Source organism: Phyllobates terribilis, unplaced genomic scaffold (assembly GCF_046119375.1).
Source record: "Phyllobates terribilis strain yellow unplaced genomic scaffold, ASM4611937v1 Scaffold_4__5_contigs__length_816908805, whole genome shotgun sequence".
Taxonomy (NCBI): domain Eukaryota; kingdom Metazoa; phylum Chordata; class Amphibia; order Anura; family Dendrobatidae; genus Phyllobates; species Phyllobates terribilis.
In genome coordinates this window covers 641,122,644-641,147,780 of record NW_027362764.1, presented here as the reverse complement: position 1 = coordinate 641,147,780, position 25,137 = coordinate 641,122,644, and the positions used below count along the sequence as shown (strand labels likewise).

General features: G+C 40.2%; 1 protein-coding gene across 3 annotated transcripts in view; it reads right to left on the bottom strand.

The window, feature by feature from the left end:
• Positions 1–343: 343 nt before the first annotated feature.
• Positions 344–25,137, bottom strand: part of ADHFE1 (alcohol dehydrogenase iron containing 1) — a 35,272-nt gene continuing 10,478 nt past the window's right edge. For all 3 annotated transcript variants that reach the window (XM_073679381.1, XM_073679383.1, XM_073679382.1), the window contains 12 exons: positions 24,328–24,365; positions 23,898–23,951; positions 23,173–23,327; positions 18,502–18,698; positions 17,174–17,251; positions 11,982–12,087; positions 11,744–11,896; positions 11,155–11,253; positions 9,749–9,827; positions 8,642–8,738; positions 5,190–5,347; positions 344–1,813 (listed from right to left, as the gene is read on the bottom strand). In XM_073679381.1, coding sequence (XP_073535482.1) covers positions 1,730–1,813; positions 5,190–5,347; positions 8,642–8,738; positions 9,749–9,827; positions 11,155–11,253; positions 11,744–11,896; positions 11,982–12,087; positions 17,174–17,251; positions 18,502–18,698; positions 23,173–23,327; positions 23,898–23,951; positions 24,328–24,365 — 1,298 coding nt within the window. In that variant the 3' untranslated portion in view covers positions 344–1,729. The remainder of the gene's footprint in view (positions 1,814–5,189; positions 5,348–8,641; positions 8,739–9,748; positions 9,828–11,154; positions 11,254–11,743; positions 11,897–11,981; positions 12,088–17,173; positions 17,252–18,501; positions 18,699–23,172; positions 23,328–23,897; positions 23,952–24,327; positions 24,366–25,137) is intronic.

Sequence of the window (25,137 nt, the reverse complement as noted above, 5' to 3'; positions counted from 1 at the left end):
GAATGATGGCAGCTGTATACTAACTACTATTTAACATGAATTTAAACATGATCGGATAATTCTGAACACAACCACATCCCCAATTACAAGAGGGTATTCGCAAGTATGCAACCACATTATTTTAGATTTTGTCATTTTCATTTTCCCCCTCAAAATGATTTCAGTGTGCTTCTCAATGGATTTGTACAGATTGTGGGTGAAATCAAAGGTGAAAAAAGTTATAAAGTGATTCATCTTGGTATGGTGTCTTTACATAGTAAAAATCTGGCATTTTAACAGGAGAGTGTAGACTTTTTACATCCACTGTAAATACGGTTGAAAGAAAGACAAGTTTTAAAATCCATATTTTAAAGAAACATTTATTGTAATGTATATGGACGGTACAAGGAACAGATACAGCTTTAATGGAAAATTGTTGCTATGTTGTTGCTATATTGTACCGTAGCTGCAATTAGTTAATGAGTTCATTATCCACACTAAAAAGACAGTGGATGAGTTTAGTCATTTTATACCAACTTTAGCTTGTGCTTTTTCAATTTGAATCCAGAATACCCATATATATACCCAACTGATATATCCGGTATGGAACATTATAGGTTAAATATTCACAGCTTTAAAATGTCAGTGAAAATATCAATACTCCAAAGTAGAACTCTCTCTGCATGGTATTAAAAGGGTTCTGTGTGCTTTTAGAAATAAAAGCTTCTGGACACCTCAGCATTGTATCTGCAGTACACTTAAAGGGAACCTGCCATGTAAAAACATGCTATTAAAGTGCAGATATGGGGTTCATCTGCAGTTTAATAGCATTCTGAAGCTGTCTAGTGCCTGCACTGAGAGCCCCACTGCCGGGAGGAAATGATCTTTATTTCTCCCTACAGCCTCGGACTTTCAAACATAGGGGTGCGGCCAGTACGGTTTCAGTCACCGCTCAGTGCATAATAAGTGGCGGAAGTAACCGTGCCCCCAGCACTGACTGACAGCTGGCTCAGCATTAGAACTGGATGTCAGTCAGTGCTGGGGTGAGGTTACAGCCACCGCTCACTGTATACTGAGCAGTGACTGAAGCCCCAATGGTGACACCCCCATGACTGAAAGCTGGGAGGAATAAAGATCATTTCCTTCCGGCAGCAGGGCTCTTAGTGCGGGTGCTTCAGCTATTAAACTGCAGAATAACCCCATATCTGAAGGTTAATATTTTTTACAAGACAGGTTCCCTTTAATATACCTATTGTAACCTGTCTTTCACACTAATTCACATCTATGAGATCAGATCTCAAGGACCAAAACACAGGAGGACATATGAATATATAATTCTATATCAGGGTTGCCAACTGTCTGGAAATTCCTGCACAGCCCATAACAATTAAAGAAAATCAATTGATCCGACAGGATTTTTTTGAAGCTGGAAAAGCTTGAACAGGTTATTGTCCTTGTAATCATCATCACAGTTTTACTTTCTTCACATCAATATTCCGATCTGTATCACTTATAATCTTTATGATTAGTTATGGTTTTCCATTGTGTCTAAAAAGTCATTCACAAAAAGACAAAAACTGAAGCTGGCAACCCTGCTCTATATACGGTACATACTGTATACTGCGTCTTCAGCATTGTCTTAGTACCTTTCCCGATGTCAAAGACTATTCTTATTTTTATATTCTTATTGTAAGAGACATCATTTATTAATACCCAGAGAGCCTCCTCCATCCACCATGTGAACTCAAAATCAATAAAGTTTCATTGATGCTTCGAACAACTTTGACAGGTCTTCTTCAGAGTGAAGTTTTGGGGACAACTTTGTAACTCGTTCCTAAAATGTAGAAAAAAAATGTACTGAAAATTCTCACAAAGTAATAATGATCCTATAATTATATGACTGTATTTTGTGTTCACAAAGTTTAAGTGAGTCTCCACATTTTATAAAGCTAATCCATCAACAAGTAACTGCTTCTGATGGATCCAATAAGAGTTTTCGTTTTATCCTAATATCTAGCTATTAGGTGAACATCTACTTTTTTGTGTTTACCCTGTTGCCCCCACAGCACATTAATAGACTATGTAATGTCTGCTTTCTGCCAGCTATGCCCCTTCATTGGCTATATATTACTGTAACCATACAAGTATGCAAGCATATAAACATGCCATCCATTAGGCTAAACATGAAGTATTTGGGATCTAGTTAAAGTAATAGATATGAAACTGGGCACCTAACATGTGCCATCAATAATAATGGTGTCTACGTATGTGGTTTAGAGATCTTTTTGGGTCACCTTTTCACCCCGATGTGAGATTATTTATCTTTTCAATGTCAACTTTTGGGCCATGTGGTCACAGCTGTACTTTCAGCTTGTAGTGACGTGCTTTATGTCACCTTGTGGTTTTGTGAGCCGTTTCCTTCTGAGGTTTATACTCTTTAAAAATATATTTGTATTTTTAATTTGCATTTTTTAAAATTCTGGAGTAAAAAGTTCTATAGATAGTCTATGCACCTGGCATTGCGGCAGACACATGCACTGTACAACTGGACACGGAGCTAATTTGACTTTTGCTCAATTACTTAAAGCACCACTTCAGTGTTTTTTTTTTATTTCACAGTTGTAGTGGTGCTTAAGATCCAAGTCCCCTATCTGATACTCTCCTTCCGGCATTTTCATCTGTTTTCGCCGCCGCTCTAGGCAGTATCCTGCAGTTTGTGACTTGCCGGCTGCTCCAGTGTTTCATGGAGCGCGCTGGAGGTCACTAATCAAGGTAAGTCTATGAGAGGCTTGTTCTGGATCTCAGCGACTTGTATTGAGAGCTTGTGGTGCAGCTTTGGACCTCCAGCCACTCAAGAAGCTGCACTCACAAGATGGCGTAGCAGGACCGGACCGGCGCCCATGGCTGTGGAGTCGGTAAGCCTAACCACCGACTCAGACTCAATTTTCCTGACTTCCGACTCCAACTCCAACTCCACAGCACTGCCTCACTACTGAGCATGTACATTTCATAACTTTCCCAAATTTTTATGAAAACATTTACAGCACAAACTGCAAGAGGAGACCTAAGTACAGGGATAGCGAGATCATGAAGTAAGGCGACTGTTAAGATAGAGTGACCTTCCGGAAAAAGGTCCTTGGAAAGGACAACTAGTCACGAACCCCTGAGCTTGCAACGTCGAAGGTAATGGGCATAAACAGGACTGAGTTTCTTGGGACCAGCTGCATATCCAGGGTGCCAGTGGTGGAAGAAATAGGATGCGGAACCGGTTACTGAGTAGAGACTTGCTGATCAGGACTGTGGCGTTGAAGCTGGGTTGTGGTGAAGTAGTAGACTACATAAGAAGGATGCTGTGTGAAGGAGACTGAAGTATGCTTTAGAAGAAACGGCCATAAGTCTTTGTACCCGCAATCCCTTGTATATAACCGTTACCAAATTATCGTTCAGTAAAGACTCTATGTTTGAATGACAGTCTTCTTTATTGACCTGTGGAACTTATGGTCCTGGCCGGCCAACACCACCAGCTATAGGTGGCCTGTTCGGGCGTAAGGCCCTTATAGCACAAGTCCACACACCCATCCAGGACCCACACTTTCATGTAGCGTACTGGGGCGTAAAGGGAGACTAGTGCCTCGCCAGTGGCTACCGCCCCACGCCACGCTACACATACACATGGGTCTTTGGGAACAATTACTACATGTGTTATATGATCTCTATAGATTTGTGGCACTTGCTCTTTGCACTATTGTAACTTGTTTCTGATGCAAACATGCTTTTCCTGTGTTTGTTACTGGATATTGATGTCTCTCCATTTTCTTCTACCTCCTTACTGGACAACAATATTCTGCATGTATGGTTATTTTAAACTCATTTCAATAAAAGCACTTTTTATTCTCTTTTGTGATTTGTGGCTACTCCATCAGTGGTAGGTTCACAAGTTTTGAGAGATTTCATTAAATAATTGCCTGGATAAGCTAAAGCAGATTTATTAGCCTATGAATCGTCGAATGGAGTCTACTTTCCATACTTTACTGTCTGGAAATGCTAAAAAATACAGGTGAGCGTGGGCTACAGGGAAGGATACAACATGTACTGTATTTATGACAAGTGAGAGTCACTGCTCGGGGGGATAAAAGGTAGTATGGCAGCTTCTAGCTAAATAGTGACAGATGTGAAGTATTTTCTAACTTCTCATAAGAAATGCAAATGATCATATATCTACAGCAAACAGGACAAGACGCTGACAGCTGCTTCCTTCTGAAAGAAGCACAGTGCTCATCATGTGCGCTCCTTCTACCCGTACATTGATTGAGATGTATGTGCAATGAGGATGGGCCACTATATGTTAGAGCCCCCTTCCCTCATTATCCTTCACTCCAGCATACACTTTGTGAGACCACCCAAGTTTACTTTATAGATAGAGTCCACTATTCAGTATTACACTATTTACCTGCTTTATTAAGGCTGTGTTCACACTTCATTGTTGATTTAGAATAGAAAACAAAAAAAAAAACAGACACATTGAATATCATCATTGACACCCCATTGTGATTTCTACCATCTTGATAAGGCAAAATAAGCACCAAATCTGCCATAATCTGCAATGCAGCCTTCAAATAAAGCCTCTGGATATACATGTGAACAAAGCCTTAAGCTGGCCATAAATATTAGATAGTTATCATTCGGTTGTCAGCCATTTCTTCTGACTGCCCACTACACAGGAAGGCTCAGCTCGGCTGACTCTCAGAGAACCGCAGTTAGACGCCTTTCTGTCCCCTTCCAGACTCCTCCATCCCTCACCAGACTCTTCTGGCAGAGGCTTATCTTTGCGACTAATAAAAGGACCAGATTCTTCTCATCCCCGACCACATCTGTCAGGAGAGAATAGGGAGGTCCCCATACCCATTAGATGATGGCTGACTCCAATGTATATGAGGGCCTTTAGGTTTAATACTTTGTTATGGTTTTGGATAATTTTTATTAGTGGCCCTGACAAAGTGAGGAACATCCAGAAAATGGGACTATCCATAAGACAAGTCCTAAATAATATGTTCATCATTGCCCTCTTGCATTGACTCTGGATCCATACATACAAAGGTTTGACGGCTCAGGAGTTCCTGAGGGTCCTGCGGCCCGGTGCCTGAAACTATGGTAACAAGAAAGACATTACATTAAGGTTTACAGTACAGTACTACATTTGGAAACCGCACCTGAGGCAAAGTTCCTTTCACTAATGCAGGAATATCGGCCGTACTGTAGCCCACAGCCGCCAGGCCATCATCTACGTTCAGGTCAAAGAGAAACCTCCGTAGTGTGTCTGCCAAGATAAGCCCAGCATCTTTGATCTTGGCCGTCCGGATGTCAGCCCCTAAATCAAAATAGACAGCTTTAATTGTGGGTTGTAGACGTGTGCAGGAGGCCATGGATCATACAGCTTAATCAGTTCATAATATTTATTATGTTACATGTACAGATACAGCTGTGAGCGACATATTCTCACAGAATGAGGCAGAAAATACAGGCAGTGTCTTATGATGGACATCATTCTTCATGACCAGACCTACATGTGTCACACAGACTGGAGTACTGCATCCACATAGTAAAAATACAACATTTTATTAATGTCATTTATAGTAGTAACAATCAAAACAAAAAAATATTAAAAAGAAGTTTGCCAAAAAAGATCCATGGGTAAATATAGCCAGATCATATACAATAATTAACAGTTTATATGTTACATATAATAAGGAAGTCATCGTAATTGTATAATCACACAATCAAAAGGAAGAGAGGGAGAGTTTTTTCTTGAAAGCGTGCGCAGTGGTACACGAACCGGAAGTATTACTATCAATTCTGGCATTCAGGGAGTACTCACCTTGAGAAAGCAGACACGAAACGCGCGTTGGGGACTCTCTCTTGATTTTGCAAAGGCTCTTTATTATCATGGGTAAGCTGTCCATATGATTTACTTTTATGTTTTTTGCTCCCATTGTTTATTCATTTGGGGACTTTCCCTGGGCTCTGCATTAATATCATACATTTTGAGCATGTTGTCCACATGATTTATTGTTTGCCATTTGCTAACAGTTCATGGCCTCTTTTGCTACTGATGCATATTGATCTTTTCCTCAGTCATTGTCACTTCTTTTACATATCACTAGGCACATTGCCTTTTTTAACTGTGTATGATTATACACGGTCTGTGACCTCCTTATTATATGTGACACATGAACTGTTATTTGTTGTATGTGATCTGGCTATATTTATGTTACAAAGCCTTGGACTTTCTTGGATCTTTTTTTTTTTTTTTTTTTCAAACCTCTTTTAATATTTTTTTTTGTTTTCATTGTTATTACTATATATTATATTAATAAAATGGTGCATTTTTACTATATGAATGCAGTACTCCAGCCTGTGTGACACATGTAGGTCTTATTTTGTTGGAGTGCATTCCATACTATCCTTTACGAGTTAAGGGGGATCATGAGTTTTTTTTACAACATGCACCTAACCAGAATAATATATTTATGCCCTGTGAATATAATTATACTTTCTTAATGACCAGGTAGCTTTACCAATGCGTCTTAAGTGAAAAATCAGAATAAGAAAGATGTCCCTGCAGACTATCGCAGGTGACCTGCGCCATCATTATCAAATAGCTGCACTAAACACTTGTGACTAAAGTTGTCAACAACCCAGAAAAAAACAGCAAGAATTAAAGGGGTTATCTGGGACTATTCGACAGAGCAGTGCGGAAGAGGAAGAACTGCACTGTTGACGGTAAGCAGCTGATTCACCGCCAGGAGCAGCCACTGATCACTCTGTGCCGGCATCAGGTAGAGCGGACAGACATTAGCAACTACATAGCCTGCTGTTACCCGTATTAGGATCTGTCATTTTTTGCCATTTTTCTGTGTTTTGCAAAAATAAATACATAAATAAATTAAAAAACTATAGCAATGAACTCGTTTTTGGTTAAAATAAATGTTACCACCATACTTGTGACACTTAAGATACTCAGAAGAGTTTTGCCTTTCAAAAGATGTTTCGCAGTATCTATGCTTTCTTTGTAGGGTCTGGCCATGTACCACATTAAACATAGTAACATTTATCATCAGTCATGCAATATTTTAATTTTTTTCCCCATAAACTGCTATAATAACTATCAAGTCCCAATGACATTTCATTTTTAATGTCTGATTCTCTTCTGTGCCAAATTTCAAAGGAAGATAGTGATTATACAGTGACACCTATTGGTCATGTGAGAAAATGATTGCAAAAATACAAATCTGTCAACAGACCACAATTCTCACGTTCATACACCAAATAGGAAATGGAGCAAATGACACAAACCTTGACACACCCGGCGATGTTGTGACATTGTCTATCAGCGGACACTGATGGGCTGCAGCCAAAGCTGTTCCATTTGATGGAAGCATGAAGTCTGTAGCCCATTAGTGTCCCCTGAAAAGCTGCAGTGCTCATGTAATAAACAGTGTCACAAGATGGCCAGGGGACACAGCATTTGGAACGGAGGAGCGGCGCTGGTCCAAGAGGTAAATTTGCTGTTTTTTTTGTTTTTTTTTAAGGGGCATTAAAAAGGGGTTATAGTGGACAACCCCTTTAAAGTATTGACGCTAGGGAAGAAAATTAATGAAATACTAAGCTCACAAATTCTGGCTTAGTTTCAATTATCAGGCTGAAATAAACAGACAAAAAAAATGGATAAAAAAAAAAATACATTATATATATATATATATATATATATATATACATATACATATATATTGCATCCTGAATCTAGTGAATTTAGGTCACTCCAGTGTTTTGGCATTCCATTTGTCTGCTCTATTTTCTTAGTAACAGACAAATGCAATTAATGTAAAAAATAGACCAATTGCATAACTAAAAAATAAACTATGAAAGGGCCCCTCAAGATACACAATGCCTTAGTTTTTATAATAGGAAAAGTGTGCCGTGCAGAACATTTTTTTCCGTTTTAAAATTGGAAACATTAAAGAACCCATAAGGATCAATGAGGCTCCTCTGCTGCAATTTTCAGCAGTTATGCAACAGATCCATTTTTCACATTAATTGCATTTGTCTCCTAAAAATGAAACAAAATGTCCAAAAACAAATGTGAATGGGATGCATAACATTGTGCTTTACACGTGATAAAACACGATTATTTGCACTGTATACATCTCTTATCTCATATAAAGGCTTAAAATGCTAAGTTATCATTTGGATCCTTCGCATTTTTAATACATAAAATGATTTTAATTATGTGCATTTTCTGGTATATTAAATAACTAAGATTAACTTGCAGATCTAAGCCACAGCAGTAACCATTCGGGATTACGTGAGACAACTTGTAGGCATACGGTATGATGTTTAATACATTACCAATATAAAGGTGAATTGTTTGCAGCTTTAATGTATAAAAATGTATAAAAATTATTAGCGGCTCTATCACAGTTGCCACTATAAGGTGGATATGAAAGATCTCTTAGTTCTTGTACACACTGCATACAATCTATCACACAGTCAGCCATTTACTGGCCACAAATTTGCAATGAACAATTTGTCAAAATGAGAAATTGTAAAGGTAAATTAAAATACAATCAATATTTTCTTTAGTGGAAAAGTGAGAAGTTCTTACCAAGTATCTCCGCTGCCTCCAGGTGGCGCTCTGGGCACATGGATCCAGTAAAAGAAAATACTGCTGGTGACGTGAGCACTACTGAAAGTCCATGAGGCTGCGGAAGACAAATCAATAATTAAACAAAAATAAAGATTTTTGGTACTCACAATAAAATGTGTTTCTCTTTAGTCTTTATTGGGGTACACGGAGAACCATGGGATAGTCTGCTGTCACCTGGAGGTTGTTTCCATATTAGATAAAGAAAAACTTTCTCAATTGTACACTTGCTTAATAAATATCAAAGTTAGTCCAAGTTTTTAATTTTGTGTATTTGAGTTTGAAATCCCTGCCCTAGGACATCCATCTGAAACAAAAAAGGAAGGCACCACTTCTGTTTTCTAAAACACGGCCCTATCTTGTAATGTTCCTAAATTGTATCTTCGGGCACAGTGTCTTAAAGGGACTGGCACTGTTTGTTAAAGATGTATAAGACGCATACCACTCTAGAAATCCCAGCAGTTGGTTCCCTGCTAATCAGGTAGTCATTTCAAGATACCAGTATCTCTTGTTAAAAAATACTTAAAGCGTAACCAACGTTTTAATTTTTATTTCATAAATCAATTGTGCACATGAAAATAAGCAACTTTGTAATATATCATATCACAGAAATCTGCTTCCTTCTGTCAGGACTGATCAGTCATTATTAAAAATCTCAAGTCTGAGGTAAAATCTGTATTCAGTGAAGAGAGACTTTCCCATTACTGAGATAGGAGATGGCAGCTGCTACTGATGAGATTCTATGTAGATAGGAGGGAGGAGCTAGAGACAGAGCTCCTCCTCCTGTCTACATAGAATTGTATCCGTAGCAGCTGCCATCTCCTATCTCAGTAACGGGAAAGTCTCTCTTCACTGAATACAGATTTTACCTCGGAATTTGGACTTTTGACTGATCAGTCCAGGAAGAGAAAGAAGCAGATTTCTCTGATCAGATATATTACAGAGTTACTTATTTTCATGAATACTATTGATTTATGAAATAAATAACGACTGTTACGCTAAGTAAAATTAGAAAAAAGGATGGGACACTGTTATGAGTGAAGGAAATACTGTTGAGGACATATTTACCACTATTGGATGATCCACATTGTAATCCTTTGCTCTGTACTTCTTCACCAGCCCTGCAATAGGGTATGACATCCCATGGCTGGAAGTATAAGATATTATTACGGATTAATATGATCCCAGTTCCAATTATTTGGTTTTATTTTACAAAAAATATATAAGTTCTATGCTATATGTCGAGATTTCCGTTGCACAGGGTAATAACTTAGCAGCCATCACTAGAAAAAGCTTAGCAGCTAATGATGGGTCAGTACAGCCTTCATTGAACACAATGAAAAATCTGTCTTCAGTAAGCTCCTGAGCTCCCCCCTATGGGTGGCTGCAGCCCGACAGAATTATGTAATTATATGGCTGTATCAGGGGATTTGTAGATCCAACTGGTATACAGATATTTACCAGTACAGAATTTAGGACCTATTTGGATAAAAAAACTACACTTTAAATGGTTAATCTAGGACTTAAGATAGGTCATCAATATTTGATCAGTGGGGGTGGTGTGACACCTTGCACCTCGCTGATCAGCTTTTCCCATTCCCAGCGGAAGTGATCAGTTGTGAAGTGGCACAACACAACTCCATTAACTGTATAATGGCCGCTGATGGGTACTGCTGATCGGCCACATATTCTAATTCATAGGGAGCGGAGATGTAGTACCCGTCTGCGGCCACTATACAGTTGACAGAGCTGTACTGTGCAGCTCCGCAACTGAGCACTTCTGGTCTCCACTGGAACAACAGATTGGGAAGGGGGGTGTTGGGTGTCACAACCCCACGGATCAGATATTGATGACCTCAAAGTGTAGTCCATCAATGTAAAAGTCCTGGACAACCCCTTTAAGCCTTGAAGGTATATTGCCATTGCTCCTGGGGTAAAAATTAATGTGCAGACAAACTTTTTTAGCGAAATAATGGTATTTTTTTCTATCTGTATTCAGCAATCTACATAGTTGCAAAATAACGGCAATGTTTTCTGCGAGATCTTACATGTTCTGCTTTTCACACAGTGTTACCCATATTAAACATACAGGATTATTTTCACAGCTTTGAGAAACAAGGAAAAAAAACAAAAAAACATTTTGATGCTTTTGCTTCTAAACTCCTTTTTATGACATGTATAGCACATTGTAATAAAGAACCGTGCAGCTTTGGAGAACAGACATCTTCTGATCTCGGTTTCTGCGGAGATGCAACTGAAAGGCTGTATCAAAATTAATTAGAGTTACAAAAACTTGTGAGTGTTTCTCGGCATCGCGCTCACAAATGCTGGACCTGCACTAATCGGACATGCTTTATGGCTACGTAATGTGAAAACTCCTGTAGGAAAGGCTATAGAGAAACTTCCTGGATATCACATATAATACAATGATGATACGAGGGATGTACAGAAAATGAGTGTGCACCAAAACTCACCAGAGATGTACCCCGGCATTTCCAAAGCCTATTCCAGCAAATGAACTTGCCAAATGCATTGAGAAACGAGCTTCTCGGTCATCTGGGTTTCTAACAGCTCTATTGACGGTAAAATTAAAATTATGTAGCTAGAACCTCACTGTACAGTAATAGTAATGTATTTTCAGTTACTAGAATATATTATATCAATGGTTTCTTGCCTTAGCTATCTCTTAAAAAACTATTCCCATCTTAAGAAGTTATCAGATCTGGAGAACGGGGATCTGAAATGCCCCGCCTGAATGCAGCAGAGGACGGACATGAGAACCACAGCTCCATTCATTCTCTATGGGCCTGCCGGAAAAAGACATGCATTTTACTCTGCCTCATCCAGCAGTCCCCTAGAGAATAGATGGAGCAGAGGTTTCCATGCCGTCCACTGCTGCATTCAGACGTGACGTTCCAGAGTCCTGTTTTCTGAATCGGTGGGGTCTCAGCAGTCAAACACCCATCAATCAGCAAATTATCAGCTATCCTTTGGGTAGGTGATAAATTGTGAAGTTGGGAATAACCCTTTAAGTGAGGAGAGGAGTTAAAAAAGCCGACCCACCGTTTCAAGTACTTAGCGACAATCCTCAATGCATGTACGGCCCACACATCGCTAACAGGGTTACTGCCTTGGTAGGCTGGGCGGTTGATTGGATTGGTAGGACAAGGGCTACGCATATTATATGGGATAGCAGTATAGGATTCCAGCGAATGGCTGTAAAAAAAAATAAATTAGATATTTGACTGGTTATTATATCACAGTATAATAGTAATTACAATAGTGCTATAAACATACCCACCATAATACATCAAACCCACTGTTGGCAACCACTCTTTCTGGCATGTGTAATGTGTGCTCCGGGTCAATCAGTCCTAGAGTTGGCTTTATGGCTCTTGATGCTATACCTAAAAAATATATATCATAAAAACTTTACACTGCACATATATGAGGCTGTATACAGATTACATCTACAATGGTTAAGTACAAGGTTAAGAAATACAACTACATTCTTGCAATATCGACATTGGATCACATTGATTAGAACATCAGAATCCCTATCCAGGAATGTCCTTCTGGTCTCTGTTCACATTACTTATGTGATCAAATTCTGTATGGATGCCTAACCACTGCAGCCAATCACTAGCAGTATGTACAGCACGTGACTGGTGGGACCAGTGATTGGGTGCAGAAGTAACTATGGAATGTCATTGCTACGATATTGAAGGGGTTTTCCCATCTCATAAAGTGATGGTATAGTGCTTGGGTATGCCAGCAATTTAGGAACGGTGGGGTCTGAAATCTGGGACCACCGTCATCTTCACCTTTTCGGTCCCCCAGCACCATCTTGTAACCACAACTTCTGCTGGGTTGGAAGTAAGAAGTAACAATCACAAGCTCTCAATGTAAGTCTATGACAGCCAGAGCGAGCTTCTAATACACTTGTATTGAGTTGTAACTTCCGGCTCTCTGCATGAAACACTGGAGCTGCCGGCAGGTCACAACCTGCTGGAGACCGACCGGAGCAGTGGCGATAGAAAGGGAAGATGGCGGCAGGTAAGTATCAGATTAAGTGCATGGACCTTAGATTTAAAGCACCACTCCAGCGGTCAATTAAAAAAAAAAGGGAACCACAGGCCAGGGCTGGATCGGCTGGGGAATTGGGGTGAGAAGAAGCTTGTTGTATTTTGCAATATGCAGCTTCCAAGATTTGTTAACCCTTTTAAACAGATTGAAAAAATACTCTTAATAAATACAGGAACAAAGTCATGTGCATCAGTTTACTTTTATTCTTTTAAAGTATCGTAGCATGATCACAATATCACATTCTGAAAAAGGTTTATGTATTCACACATGGGCGTACCCACCGTGGGGCAGGAAGGGGGGGCCACGCACGCTACACACCAGGGCCGGCGTCAGCACCCGGGCAAATGCCGGGGCCCTGAGCAGGCGGGGGGGCCCCTCACCGTCAGCGTCCGCTCCCTCCCGCTTGCTCAGGGCCCCGACACCCAGCACAATACTCCCCATGCCTCCGCAGCAGCTCCTGCATCCTCAGCGGCTGCTGCACTGTGACGTCTCAGGTCAGAGGGCGCGGTGACGTCTATACACCGCGCTCTCTCCTGAGTAGTCACAACGCAGAGCAGGATGAGGCCGGCGACGCTGGAGTCCGGAGCAGCGGCAGCAGGTGAGACGTGAGGTGAGTATTTGATTTTTTTTTTTTTTAATTGTATGGAGGCCTGTGGCAGTATAAGGGAGGGGGGTGAGGTGGGGGTGAGGTGGGGGTGTGTGACATCCTGCATGGGGCATTATAAGGGGGGGGGGGTGACATCCTGCATGGGGCATTATAAGGGGGGGGGTGACATCCTGCATGGGGCATTATTATAAGGGGGGGGTGACATCCTGCATGGGGCATTATAAGGGAGGGGGTGTGTGTGACATCCTGCATGGGGCATTATAAGGAAGGGGGGGGTGTGTGTGTCATCCTGCATGGGGCATTATAAGGGGGGGTGACATCCTACATGGGGCATTATATGGGGGGAAACAGCCTACATGGGGCATTATGTGGGGGGAACAGCCTGCGTGGGGCATTATGTGGGGAGAACAGCCTGCGTGGGGCATTATGTGGGGGGAACAGCCTGGATGAGGCATTATGTGTGGGGAACAGCCTGCATGGAGCGTTATATGGGGGCCAGTATTCTGCATGGAGCGTTATATGGGGGCCAGTATTCTGCATGGAGCGTTATATGGGGGCCAGTATCCTGCATGGAGCGTTATATGGGGGCCAGTATCCTGCATGGAGTGTTATATGGGGGCCAGTATCCTGCATGGAGCGTTATATGGGGGCCAGTATCCTGCATGGAGCGTTATATGGGGGCCAGTATCCTGCATGGAGCGTTATATGGGGGCCAGTATCCTGCATGGAGCGTTATATGGGGGCCAGTATCCTGCATGGAGCGTTATATGGGGGCCAGTATCCTGCATGGAGTGTTATATGGGGGCCAGTATTCTGTATGGTGCGTTATATGGGGGCCAGTATCCTGCATGGAGTGTTATATGGGGGCCAGTATCCTGCATGGAGCGTTATATGGGGGCCAGTATTCTGTATGGAGCACTATATGGGGGCCAGTATCCTGTATAGAGCGTTATATGGGGGCCAGTATTCTGTATGGAGCGTTATATGGGGGCCAGTATTCTGTATGGAGCGTTATATGGGGGCCAGTATCCTGCATGGAGTGTTATATGGGGGCCAGTATCCTGCATGGAGCATTATATGGGGGCCAGTATCCTGCATGGAGCGTTATATGGGGGCCAGTATTCTGTATGGAGCGTTATATGGGAGCGAGTATTCTGTATGGAGCGTTATATGGGGGCCAGTATTCTGTATGGAGCGTTATATAGGGGCCAGTATACTGTATGGAGCGTTATATAGGGGCCAGTATACTGTATGGAGCGTTATATGGGGGCCAGTATCCTGTATGGAGCATTATATGGGGACCAGTATCCTGTATGGGGCATTTTATGGGGGCCAGTATACGGTGTGGAGCGATTCGCCGGTTTCTGAGCTATTGTGGAATTTACAATAGATATCACTCATGTAATGTAAGAAGTGAAATCTTTGCATTGTACTATATATATTTCTCTTCGGTATCTGTGACCATGGCTTGCCCCCCCCCCCCCCCCCCTAGTTTTGATCCTGGGTACGCCTATGTATTCACAAATTTTTTTACAGAATTATGGTATCTAAGTCCTAAACCTTCTGTGTCAGAAAAGCTCGTAAACTATTTCACCATATTTGTTTCATCATTGTCCCGAATCCTTAACCTGCAAATATTACGAAATTATTAACTATAAGGTGAATAGAGGGCTAGTCCTATCTGAACAACTCCTTTCAGTATTACTGTCAGAAGGGAATGTATCATCAGAAAATGTCCTACAGTTTACATCAGGTTATTGAGTTACATGTATTTTTTTATTATAGTAGTGTTCTTTTTTTATTTTTCATTCCGAGATCTGAATAAAAAAAAATAGATATCTTGCAATTTTCAAACTGGCCACATGAGATATTGAAGACTTATACTTCCTTTCTTACAGGAAATCCATATGTACATTAATAGTAATACACTGTATCAGACCTTATCATTTACATTTATAGTAGTGTTCAAAATAATAGCAGTTTGTTCAAAAACATGAGTTAAGCACTAAATCTTTCTACTAGTTTTTATTTCCATGCATTGGGAACACTGCACACTGTTTTCTAATTCAAAACATGAAGAGAAATGTATAGAATTTTAACTACTTTACAGAAAATAATAAAAATGAACACTGGGCTGTTCTAAAATATAGCAGTGTCTGCATTTGTCTTTCCAAACTCACAATATGTACTCTTTTTTTGAGGATTTTGAATTCCTGTGAATTACTAACCTAATATATAGCTGTATACACACATTTTTTAAGAATTGCTTCACATCTATGTTGCATAGAGTCGACCAACTTCTGGCACCTGTCAACTGTTATTCGAGCCCAGGATGCTTTGACTATATCCCACAATGTTTTTGCATTTGTTGGCTTTGCCTCAGAAACAGCATTTTTGATGTCACCCCACGAGTGTTCTATCGGATTAAGGTCTGGGGATAGGGCTGGCCACTCCATAACCTCAATTTTGTTGGACTGGAACCAAGATTTCCACCCATCGGAAGAAGCTTCATGCGAAACGTGCGTCAGGAGTGTTTCCATTGGCGGCCATACAGCTTTATTCTTTCGTGCTATTCCCTATTTAGGCTTTTAGTCTTGTCTTCCCTTATTTGGATTATACATGGGCCTTATTTTTGGCCTTTTAGCCATCAACTGTATACCATTGTATCAAATTGTGATTAATTTTCATATTTGCAATTGGATTTTTCCAATATGTATAAGTAGGACCATTTATTATAGGTAGTACCACCATTTATTTTACTTGTTTCTATGAACATTATTAAGTGTTTATAGGATTATTGTGTATTTTATATGGGGTAGGACTTGTTTCCAGCATATTATATCATATTTTGTGATACATACTGTATATCATGGTTTATGATGTATGTTTTCCCCCAGGAATCATTTTATTGATCATCTAGGGAAGAACTTTTCCTATGTGGCTTTCCCTTTGTCTGATATCTTTTTATATATTTTTACTTGTCCTTGTCGATTATGTCAATAAAGATATTCTTGTTTATAATTTGGCTTATACTCCTGTGTTTCTATATGAATATTGTGCTCGTAAGGGAGAGCCTTTAATACTAACGATCAGTTTGGTAACAGCATTGTAAAACTATTTATCTGTAGATTAATCTAATCTATACAGATAAATAGTGTTTTCCATGGTGACAGGTTCCCTTGCAGACAAGTTGTATAGTGGAGTCGCTGACTCAGAAGGGCTTAAGTAGACGTGATGCGAATACGTTAAACCATCGCCAAGTTATAGGGCATCATGTAATACTACCTTTTTCTCTACAGTGGCAGTAGTGTGTAAATAGTAATTAAATGTTTTTTGTTTTTTTTTCATATTTATTGATCAGCATTTCGAAAGTTATGAATTTTTGTAATATTCCACATTACTTTATTTTGCTGCTTTCTTTGCTAAACACTATTCTGTAATGTCATTTCAGTGGCAAGTTCAAGCTCCTTACACCTGCTGCTCTGCAAGATCTGTAGACTGCATTCAAATCTGTGTTAGGGACCTTCTCTTTCTCAAAAGTGGATAAAGAGCAGAGAAGATTTTGGCATTAAAACTACACAGCAGCATACTGCAGTGCTTCGGAGAAGAAGAGGTAAAATAAGGTAGAGAAAATCACAAAAATTCATAACTTTCCGAAGTAAGTTCAGTTAATCTAAAAAATGAATGGTCTGATTGCACAACGTCTTTAAAGTTCATGTGACAGAAAGAAGTCTACAAATCATAAGAGACAGATCAAGAAAAAGAAAATGTATAGAATATATAACTCTAATTTCTCTTACCAGTTTTTGCTTTAAGTTCTTCATAGTCAAAGATCGCAATCCCTGTAGTCTCACTCCCAGTTCCAGAGGTTGTTGGTACTATTAATTAACATAGTAATATAGTGAGTAAGTTTAAGAAAATAGTCCTTCCTGTTCATCCTACCATCCTACAGTGTTGATCCAGAGGAAGCAAAACTCAAGACCAAATCCAAATTGTCCTTATCTTAGGGGGAATCATTTCCTTCTAGAGATGACCAAAAAGATTTGCAGTAACCTGGTCCAGTATTCACTTTGGTATTCACTTTTTTGGACTTGCTGAGGCACTAAAATCCAGAGGATGGGGGATGCTCAGGAAAAATCTTGGAGATAATTTGGGGGAGAAAAGTGAGAGAGTGGAGGAGACAAGGAGATCTTGTGAGGAGCAGAGATTACGTGTGAGGCAATATCCTGTGATTGGTTTGGAGATATATTGAGGAGACAGATTATGGTTGGCCCTGTAAGTCATTGTTAGTATTTTAAACTGGTTTTGCTGGGAAATTGGAAAATAGTGAAAAGATTTACAGAGGTAAAGGAGTAGCGAGCGTAGAGGTGGCGGAGTTTAAGCACCCCTCCAGCATTTTTTTTATTTCACCCTTGGAGTCACTAATTAAATTTCTCTGCCACTAGCAATATACCTACCAGCCACAGTCTTCAGCTCTTCCCGTTGCCGCTCCAGTCCCGTATCCGCTCACAAGCTCTCAATGCAAGTCTATGAGAGCCGACATTCTGACCTCGTTCTTGTTCTCATAGACTTGCGTTGAGTTGCGACTTCCAGCTCGTCCAACAAACAATGGAGCGATCCAGCAGGCCACATCCTGCAGAAGACTGACCAAAGCGACGCCGATAACACATGAAGACGGCAACTGGTAAGTATAATACTAGAGGTAGAGAATTTACATAAATGACACCACTCCGGTGGTGAAATAAAAAAAATGCTGGTGCTTTAATGATGGACTGGAGGAGTGCAAGAGTGTTTGTTGGGAGGCCACATAGGAGGATATTGCAGTTGTTGTGGTGGGAAATGACGAGGGCATGAACTAACATTTATAACAGGTCTGTATGTGCTGTATAGAAGTGTACATACATTTTCACTAAATCAGCCCATGTACTTTAAAATAATGATGTTGGATCTTACATGTACAAGTGTCTCCTTATGACAGGTGTGCAGATTTATGTGGAGCTGGAGAGCTAGCTCAACCAACAACTATATTGTGTAAGATTTAGGGGTCTGTACCTGGAATGTCCTCCAATCTCAAGTTTGCCATAGCCTAAAAATAACTAAAAATCCCCCCTAAATTATTATTTTTTACCTGCAATAAGAGGCTTAAGAGTCGCAGTCACTGGCTTTCCTCTTCCAATTGGGGCATTGACATAGTCCAGAAATTCAGCATCAGGACTGGATGCATAGAGGTTAGCAGCCTTACAGGTGTCCATTACAGAGCCACCTCCAACAGCGACATAGGCATCAAATGACCCACTTTTCGCAAACTGTATTGCATCCATGAAGCTGCGCATAAGTAAGGACATCAATTTTTACTTTTTTATTATCATTTCAAAGATATCTGCTTGCTATAAAAAGCTCCATCATTAGTTACTCTACTTACTGCACTCAATAGATATTCTGTCCAATGTACTACACGTAAAGTCCTTAAACACATTAGACCATCAGATGTACCTGTGTTACTCCAGACTGTCCCTCAAGACATTTTCATGGAGAGGAGGAATAGGCAGTTAAAAATTAAAGAAACACTCCTCACATCAAAGTTTTTATCTTTTTAATATATTGCAGTCATCATATTATACAGCACTGTGTACTTACAATTGCTAATTTTGCCTTTCTGCCCAGTAAATTCTTTTCTCTGCTCTATGTAGAAACAGGAAATCTCTTGTCCCATCATTTATCATTCCCCTCTTCAACTCCTGACCCAGCTGCTTCCTCTTCCCCCTGCCAGGGACTTTTGCAGTGACTTATAACTCATACAGGGAAAATTGACCTCCTGTTTCAACACAGAGCTTAGACGGATTCAGTTAGTCAATTTTTAATCATGTAATGCCATAGACCTAATGGAAAAGAGAAGAATTAGCTGGGTAGAAAGGCAAAATGAGCAATTACACAGTGCTATATAATATGATGATTGCTATATATTAAGATGATAAACAATTTGATGGGTGTGCTTCTTTAAACCCTTCACAACATATGACATAAACTTACGTCATGGGAATCTCCGGTCACTGTGTCTTCAGAAATTGACTTTTTCAAAGTCTTTTTCTCTGAGAATTTCATAAATCTCATGGTAGCAGAGACAAATTTGTATGTCCAAAAATTTTTAGCTCAAAATACCACTTCATCATTTGCTAACTGGACCCCCATAGATGCCGTAGAAATTATGAAGTTTTGGGGCCTTGTCCTTCACATGGGGAAAGTGAAGAAGCCAGAAGTAGGGCAATATTGGAGTGTTGTTTCATACAACACTCCAGTTTTCTGCATGGCTATGACCTGGAAATGTTTTGAGGCCATTCGCAAATTTTTGCATTTCAACGATAATGCACAGTGTCCACCTCGAGATGACCCCAACTTTGACCGACTTTTTAAAATTCGGCTGGTCATTGATCACTTCAGCAACAAATTTGCTGAGGTGTACATTCCCCAAAGGGACATTTATGTAGAGGAGTCCCTAATACATTTTAAGGGGAGTCTTAAATTCCGGCAGTACCTGCCCATTAAGAGGGCCAGGTACAGAATTAAGCTGCAGAACCTGTGTGAGAGTACCTCATGGTACACCCACAGATTTAAGATTTATGAAGGGAAGTACACCCAGATTCAACCCCCTGAATGCCCCCTGTCCTGGGAGTGAGTGGGAAATTGTGTAGGAATTGGTGCACCCACTGCTGGATCAGGGTTATCACCTCTACGTAGATAACTTCTAAACCAGCATCCCTCTCTTCAAGTCCCTCTCTACCAGAGCTACCACAGCATGTGGTACTGTGAGCAAAAACCAGAGAGGACTCCCTAAAACGCTAATTGGGCAGCCGCACAGTAAGAGTGAGAGCAGAGCCCAATGTAGCGACAACATGCTGGTGGTCAAGTATAACGACCAGAGGGATGTCTTTTTCTTGACCACAATACATGGTAATGGTAACACCCCTACCGCTGTACAAGGTACCTGTACACAGGTCACAAAACCAGACTGTGTCCTGGGGTACAATAAGAACATGGGGGGAGTTCATCTCTCTGATCAAGTCCTTCAACTCTACAGTGCTATGCGGAAAGCTAAGGTGTGGTGCAAAAAGTTGGAAGTGCACATCGTACAGATGGCAGTGTACAATGCTTACGTGCTATCACTAAATGTAGGCCAGCTGGCACATTCCTTCATTTTCAGGAGCTAGTGATCAAGGCCCTAATATTTGGAAGTCAGGAAGGGGAAGGCCCAGTACTTTTGGAACTGAAGGAGCCCGTATAGTACCAGGGCAACATTTCCCTAGTGAGGTCTCCCAATCTGGAAAAAAAGAAGGTCACAAAAAAGGTGCAAAGTGTGTTACAGAAGGGGGATATGAAAGGACACCATTTTTCAGTGTGACACCAGCCCCGAAAAATCTGGCCTGTGTATAAAAGACTGTTTCAAAGTGTACCACTATACCATGAACTACTACATTTATTTCTGATTTAGTCTAGCCTAATTTATTGCACGACTTACTCTGCACAATTCGCATATGCCAATACAAGACATGGAATTCCTGTCTTGTGCCCCGCTGTACGGAGGTATCCATATTTTATAAACTGTTTTAAATGTTTTTCAATAAAGTATTATGGTTTTACTATATAGAGTGGTAACTTGATATATCTGACCAGTAAATACTAGGATGGGATATATATTGATATACAACTCAGAGGCCAACCTGATGTACTCTACTCAACTCACATATGCTAACCTGATGCACTTTACACAACTTACATATGCCACCACATTATAAAATTCACATATCAGGAAAACACTAGATCAATTCCAATATAGGGTCTACTGTTTTGGCACCTCAATGGCTTTGCAAATGCGACATGGCACCCATAAACATTTCCATCAAAGTCTGCGCTTCAAAACATCACACCTTCATTTTGGAGCTCAGCAGTGCGCCCAAACAATAGCTTTCCACCACATATGTGAAGTCGGCATACTAAGAAGAAATTGCACAACAAATTTTGGGATCCATTTTCTTCTGTTCCCTTGTGAAAATAAAAATTTGGGTTGAAAACATTTTCGTGGGAAAAAGGTGATTTTTTTATTTTCACGGCTCATCGTCATAAAATTCTGTGAAGCACCTGCAGGTTCAAGGTGCTCACCACACATCTAGATAAATTCCTTGATGGGTCTAGTTTCCAAAATGGGGTCACTTGTGGGGGGTTTCCACTGCTTAGGCGTATCAGGGGCTTTAGAAACGCAACATGACGTCCGTTAATGATTCCAGCAAATTTTGCATTCAAAGAGTCAAATGGCGCTCCTTCCCTTCGAGCCCTGCCGTGCGCCCAAACAGTAGTTTCCCACTACATATGGGGTATTGGCGTACTCGGGAGAAATTGCTCAACAAATTGTGGGGTCCATTTTCTCCTAGTACCTCTGTGAAAATGAAAAATTTGGATCCAAAATAACATTTTTTGTGGGAAAAAAAATATGTTTTAATTTTCACGGCTCAACGTTCTAAAATTCTGTGAAGCACCTGGGAGGTCAAGGTGATCACCACGCCTCTAGATAAATTCCTTGGGGGCTGTAGTTTCCAAAATGTAGTCACTTGTAGATAGTTTCTACTGTTTTGGCATCTGCAAATGCGACATGGTACCCGCACACAATTCCATCAAAGTCTGCGCTCCAAAACATCACTACTTCCTTTTGGAGCTTGGCAGTGTGCCTAAACAGTAGTTTTGCCCCACAAGTGGGGTATCATCTTACTCAGGAGAAATTTTGGGATCAATTTTCTCCTGTTACCCTAGTGAAAATGCAAAATTTGGGGCTGAAGAAACATTTTTTGTCGGAAAAAGTTAATGTTAATTTTTTTCTTTCCACGTTGCTTTAATTCCTGGGAATCACCTAAAGGGTTAATAAACTTCTTCAATGTGGTTTTGAACACTTTGAAGGGTGCAGTTTTTAAAATTATGTCACTTTTGGGTATTTTCTGTCACATAGGCCCCTCAAAGTCACTTCAAATGTGATGTGGTCCCTATAAAAATTGGTTTTGTAAATTTTGGTGGAAAAATGAGAAATCGATGGTCAACTTTTAACCCTTCTACCTTCCTAACAAAAAAAAATTATGTTTAAAAAATTATGCTGATCTAAAGTAGACATGTGGGAAATGTTATTTATTAACTATTTTGTGTGACATAACTCAGGTATACGAGCATAAAAATTAAAAGTCGAATAATTGCGACATTTTCTAAATTTTCGAAAAATTAATGATATTTTCACAATTAAATGCAAAAATAGCGCCCCAAATTTACCACTAAAATAAAGTGCAATGTATCACGAAAAAAAATAACTCAGGATCACTGGGATATGTTGAAGCGTTCCACGGTTATTGCTACATAAAGTGACACTGGTCAGATTTGTAAAATTTGGCCTGGTCAGGAAGGTGAAAACAACCTGGGTGATGAAGGGGTTAAAAGCCCGATCCTATTGTTTTCAGAGAAGAAAACCGGCGGCATTGTCTTTCCTCTCCCCATTGAAAACACATGAACGCTTGGGCCCAGCTGAGCATTCATGTGTATGGGGCAGTCAGAAAAGATAGTGGCCAGGCTTACCAGTCATATATTTACATTGCTGTGCATAGTCTATTAATTGCAATACCTTCCATTCATATTAGGCTTTGAACACGGGATATCAGGTCATACATTACTATTTATCCAATATGTTATCTGTAATATTGAATACATATTACAACTTATTTATTTTTTCCATACTCCAAACAAGCAGTTAGCAAAGCCCTGTAGTCTTTACCTTGTATCTGTCGGCTCCACCCGGACCTTGTCATACATGCAGAATTTGATGTCATTCTTTGCTAGTGAATTCATCACAGCTTGAACAGGTGTGAGACGTGCAAGGTTCTTGTCTGTCATCACACATACATTTTTTGCACCCATATTCTGCAAATCCTTTGTAAAACAGAATACAACAAATTAAGTAATAGGATTATGCCCAAAAAAGTACCTGAGAATATCTAAACATATATTAACATTGGTTTTTGCATGGAATTTTCATAATAAATACGTGGTCAGTTTTCTAATTATCCATTCACCAGAACTGAATTAAAAGCAGCCTCTTCACGCCTAAAACTAGAGAATACAGTAATAGCAGTCAAAGCCATTGATTTCCGAGGGAGGGGGCTGTCTGCTTCACTGACTACAGAATGATGTCTTTGTCAACTTTACGTTTTTTCATATAACGCTTGAATGAAACAATGAATTCACATAATTACACACAGAATAGGTTTATGGACTAAGCCTCTTCATAGATAAAGAAATACAATGAGCCTATGATCTTTTCTAGTAAGAAAAAAGAAAACACCAGAAATTTTGGTAAATAATCTAGTGGTTATGTTCCGAGAAAATGGATCATCTTAATAAACCTGCAGCATGTCGGGAGTTATAAAGCGCTTCTGAACTTTTCTGAACTAGGACACAATTGCCCTATTATATTTAGCGTTGACTGCTGTATCTTCTTACCATTCCCACTTCTTTTGTAACACCTTCTCCATATCTGATGTTAGAAACAGCCATCTGAAAGACGGAAATAAATCCATGAGATGTAATTGTGCCTAAGCGACAGGCCCATTGTCAAATGTGAATAACAGACACGAAAATGCCATGTTAATTATTACCTCCTATCTAAAAGTAAGCTGCATTTATCCATGTGAAACACTGATTGCGACCACACACCAACACACCACGGGTAACTGTTTCCCCGAAAATAACACCTACCCCAAAAATAAGCCCTAGCATGACTTATCTACGTCCAATTCAAAAACTCATACTACATACAGACTGAAAGTAACCTGCAGGCCAATCTTTCTGCAGAACAAGCCCACATTATTAAGCACTCACAGATTAAGCCTTTACATAGATTACAGAAATGAAATCCATAAAGGACACGTACCTCAAATGCATAGTCTGTTGTTATTGGAGATGATGGAGCTGAAAGTAAAATATGTTAAATGCATCAATGTATGGTAATGTTATACATTTATCCACATATTATACATCCTAAACAGTGGCAAGCAGAATTAAAGGGAAGGTGTCATCAGAAAATGGCCTATTGTTTAAATCAGGTTTTTGTGTTACATGAATTTTTTTTGCCAATGTTTTTTTTTCTCTCCAAATTGTGACCTACACTGCTCAAAAAAATAAAGGGAACACTCAAATAACACATCCTAGATCTGAATGAATGAAATATTCTCATTGAATACTTTGTTCTGTACAAAGTTGAATGTGCTGACAACAAAATCACACAAAAATCATCAATGGAAATCAAATTTATTAACCAATGGAGGCCTGGATTTGGAGTCACCCCCAAAATTAAAGTGGAAAAACACACTACCGGCTGATCCAACTTTGATGTAATGTCCTTAAAACAAGTCAAAATGAGGCTCAGTATTGTGTGTGACCTGGGCATGCTACTGATGAGGTTGCGGATGGTCTCCTGTGGGATCTCCTCCCAGACCTGGACTAAAGCATCCGCCAACTCCTGGACAGTCTGTGGTGCAACGTGACGTTGATGGATGGAGCGAGACATGATGTCCCAGATGTGTTCAATCGGATTCAGGTCTGGGGAATGGGTGGGCCAGTCCATAGCTTCAATGCCTTCATCTTGCAGGAACTGCTGACACACTCCAGCCACATGAGGTCTGGCATTGTCCTGCATTAGGAGGAACCCAGGGCCAACCGCACCAGCATATGGTCTCACAAG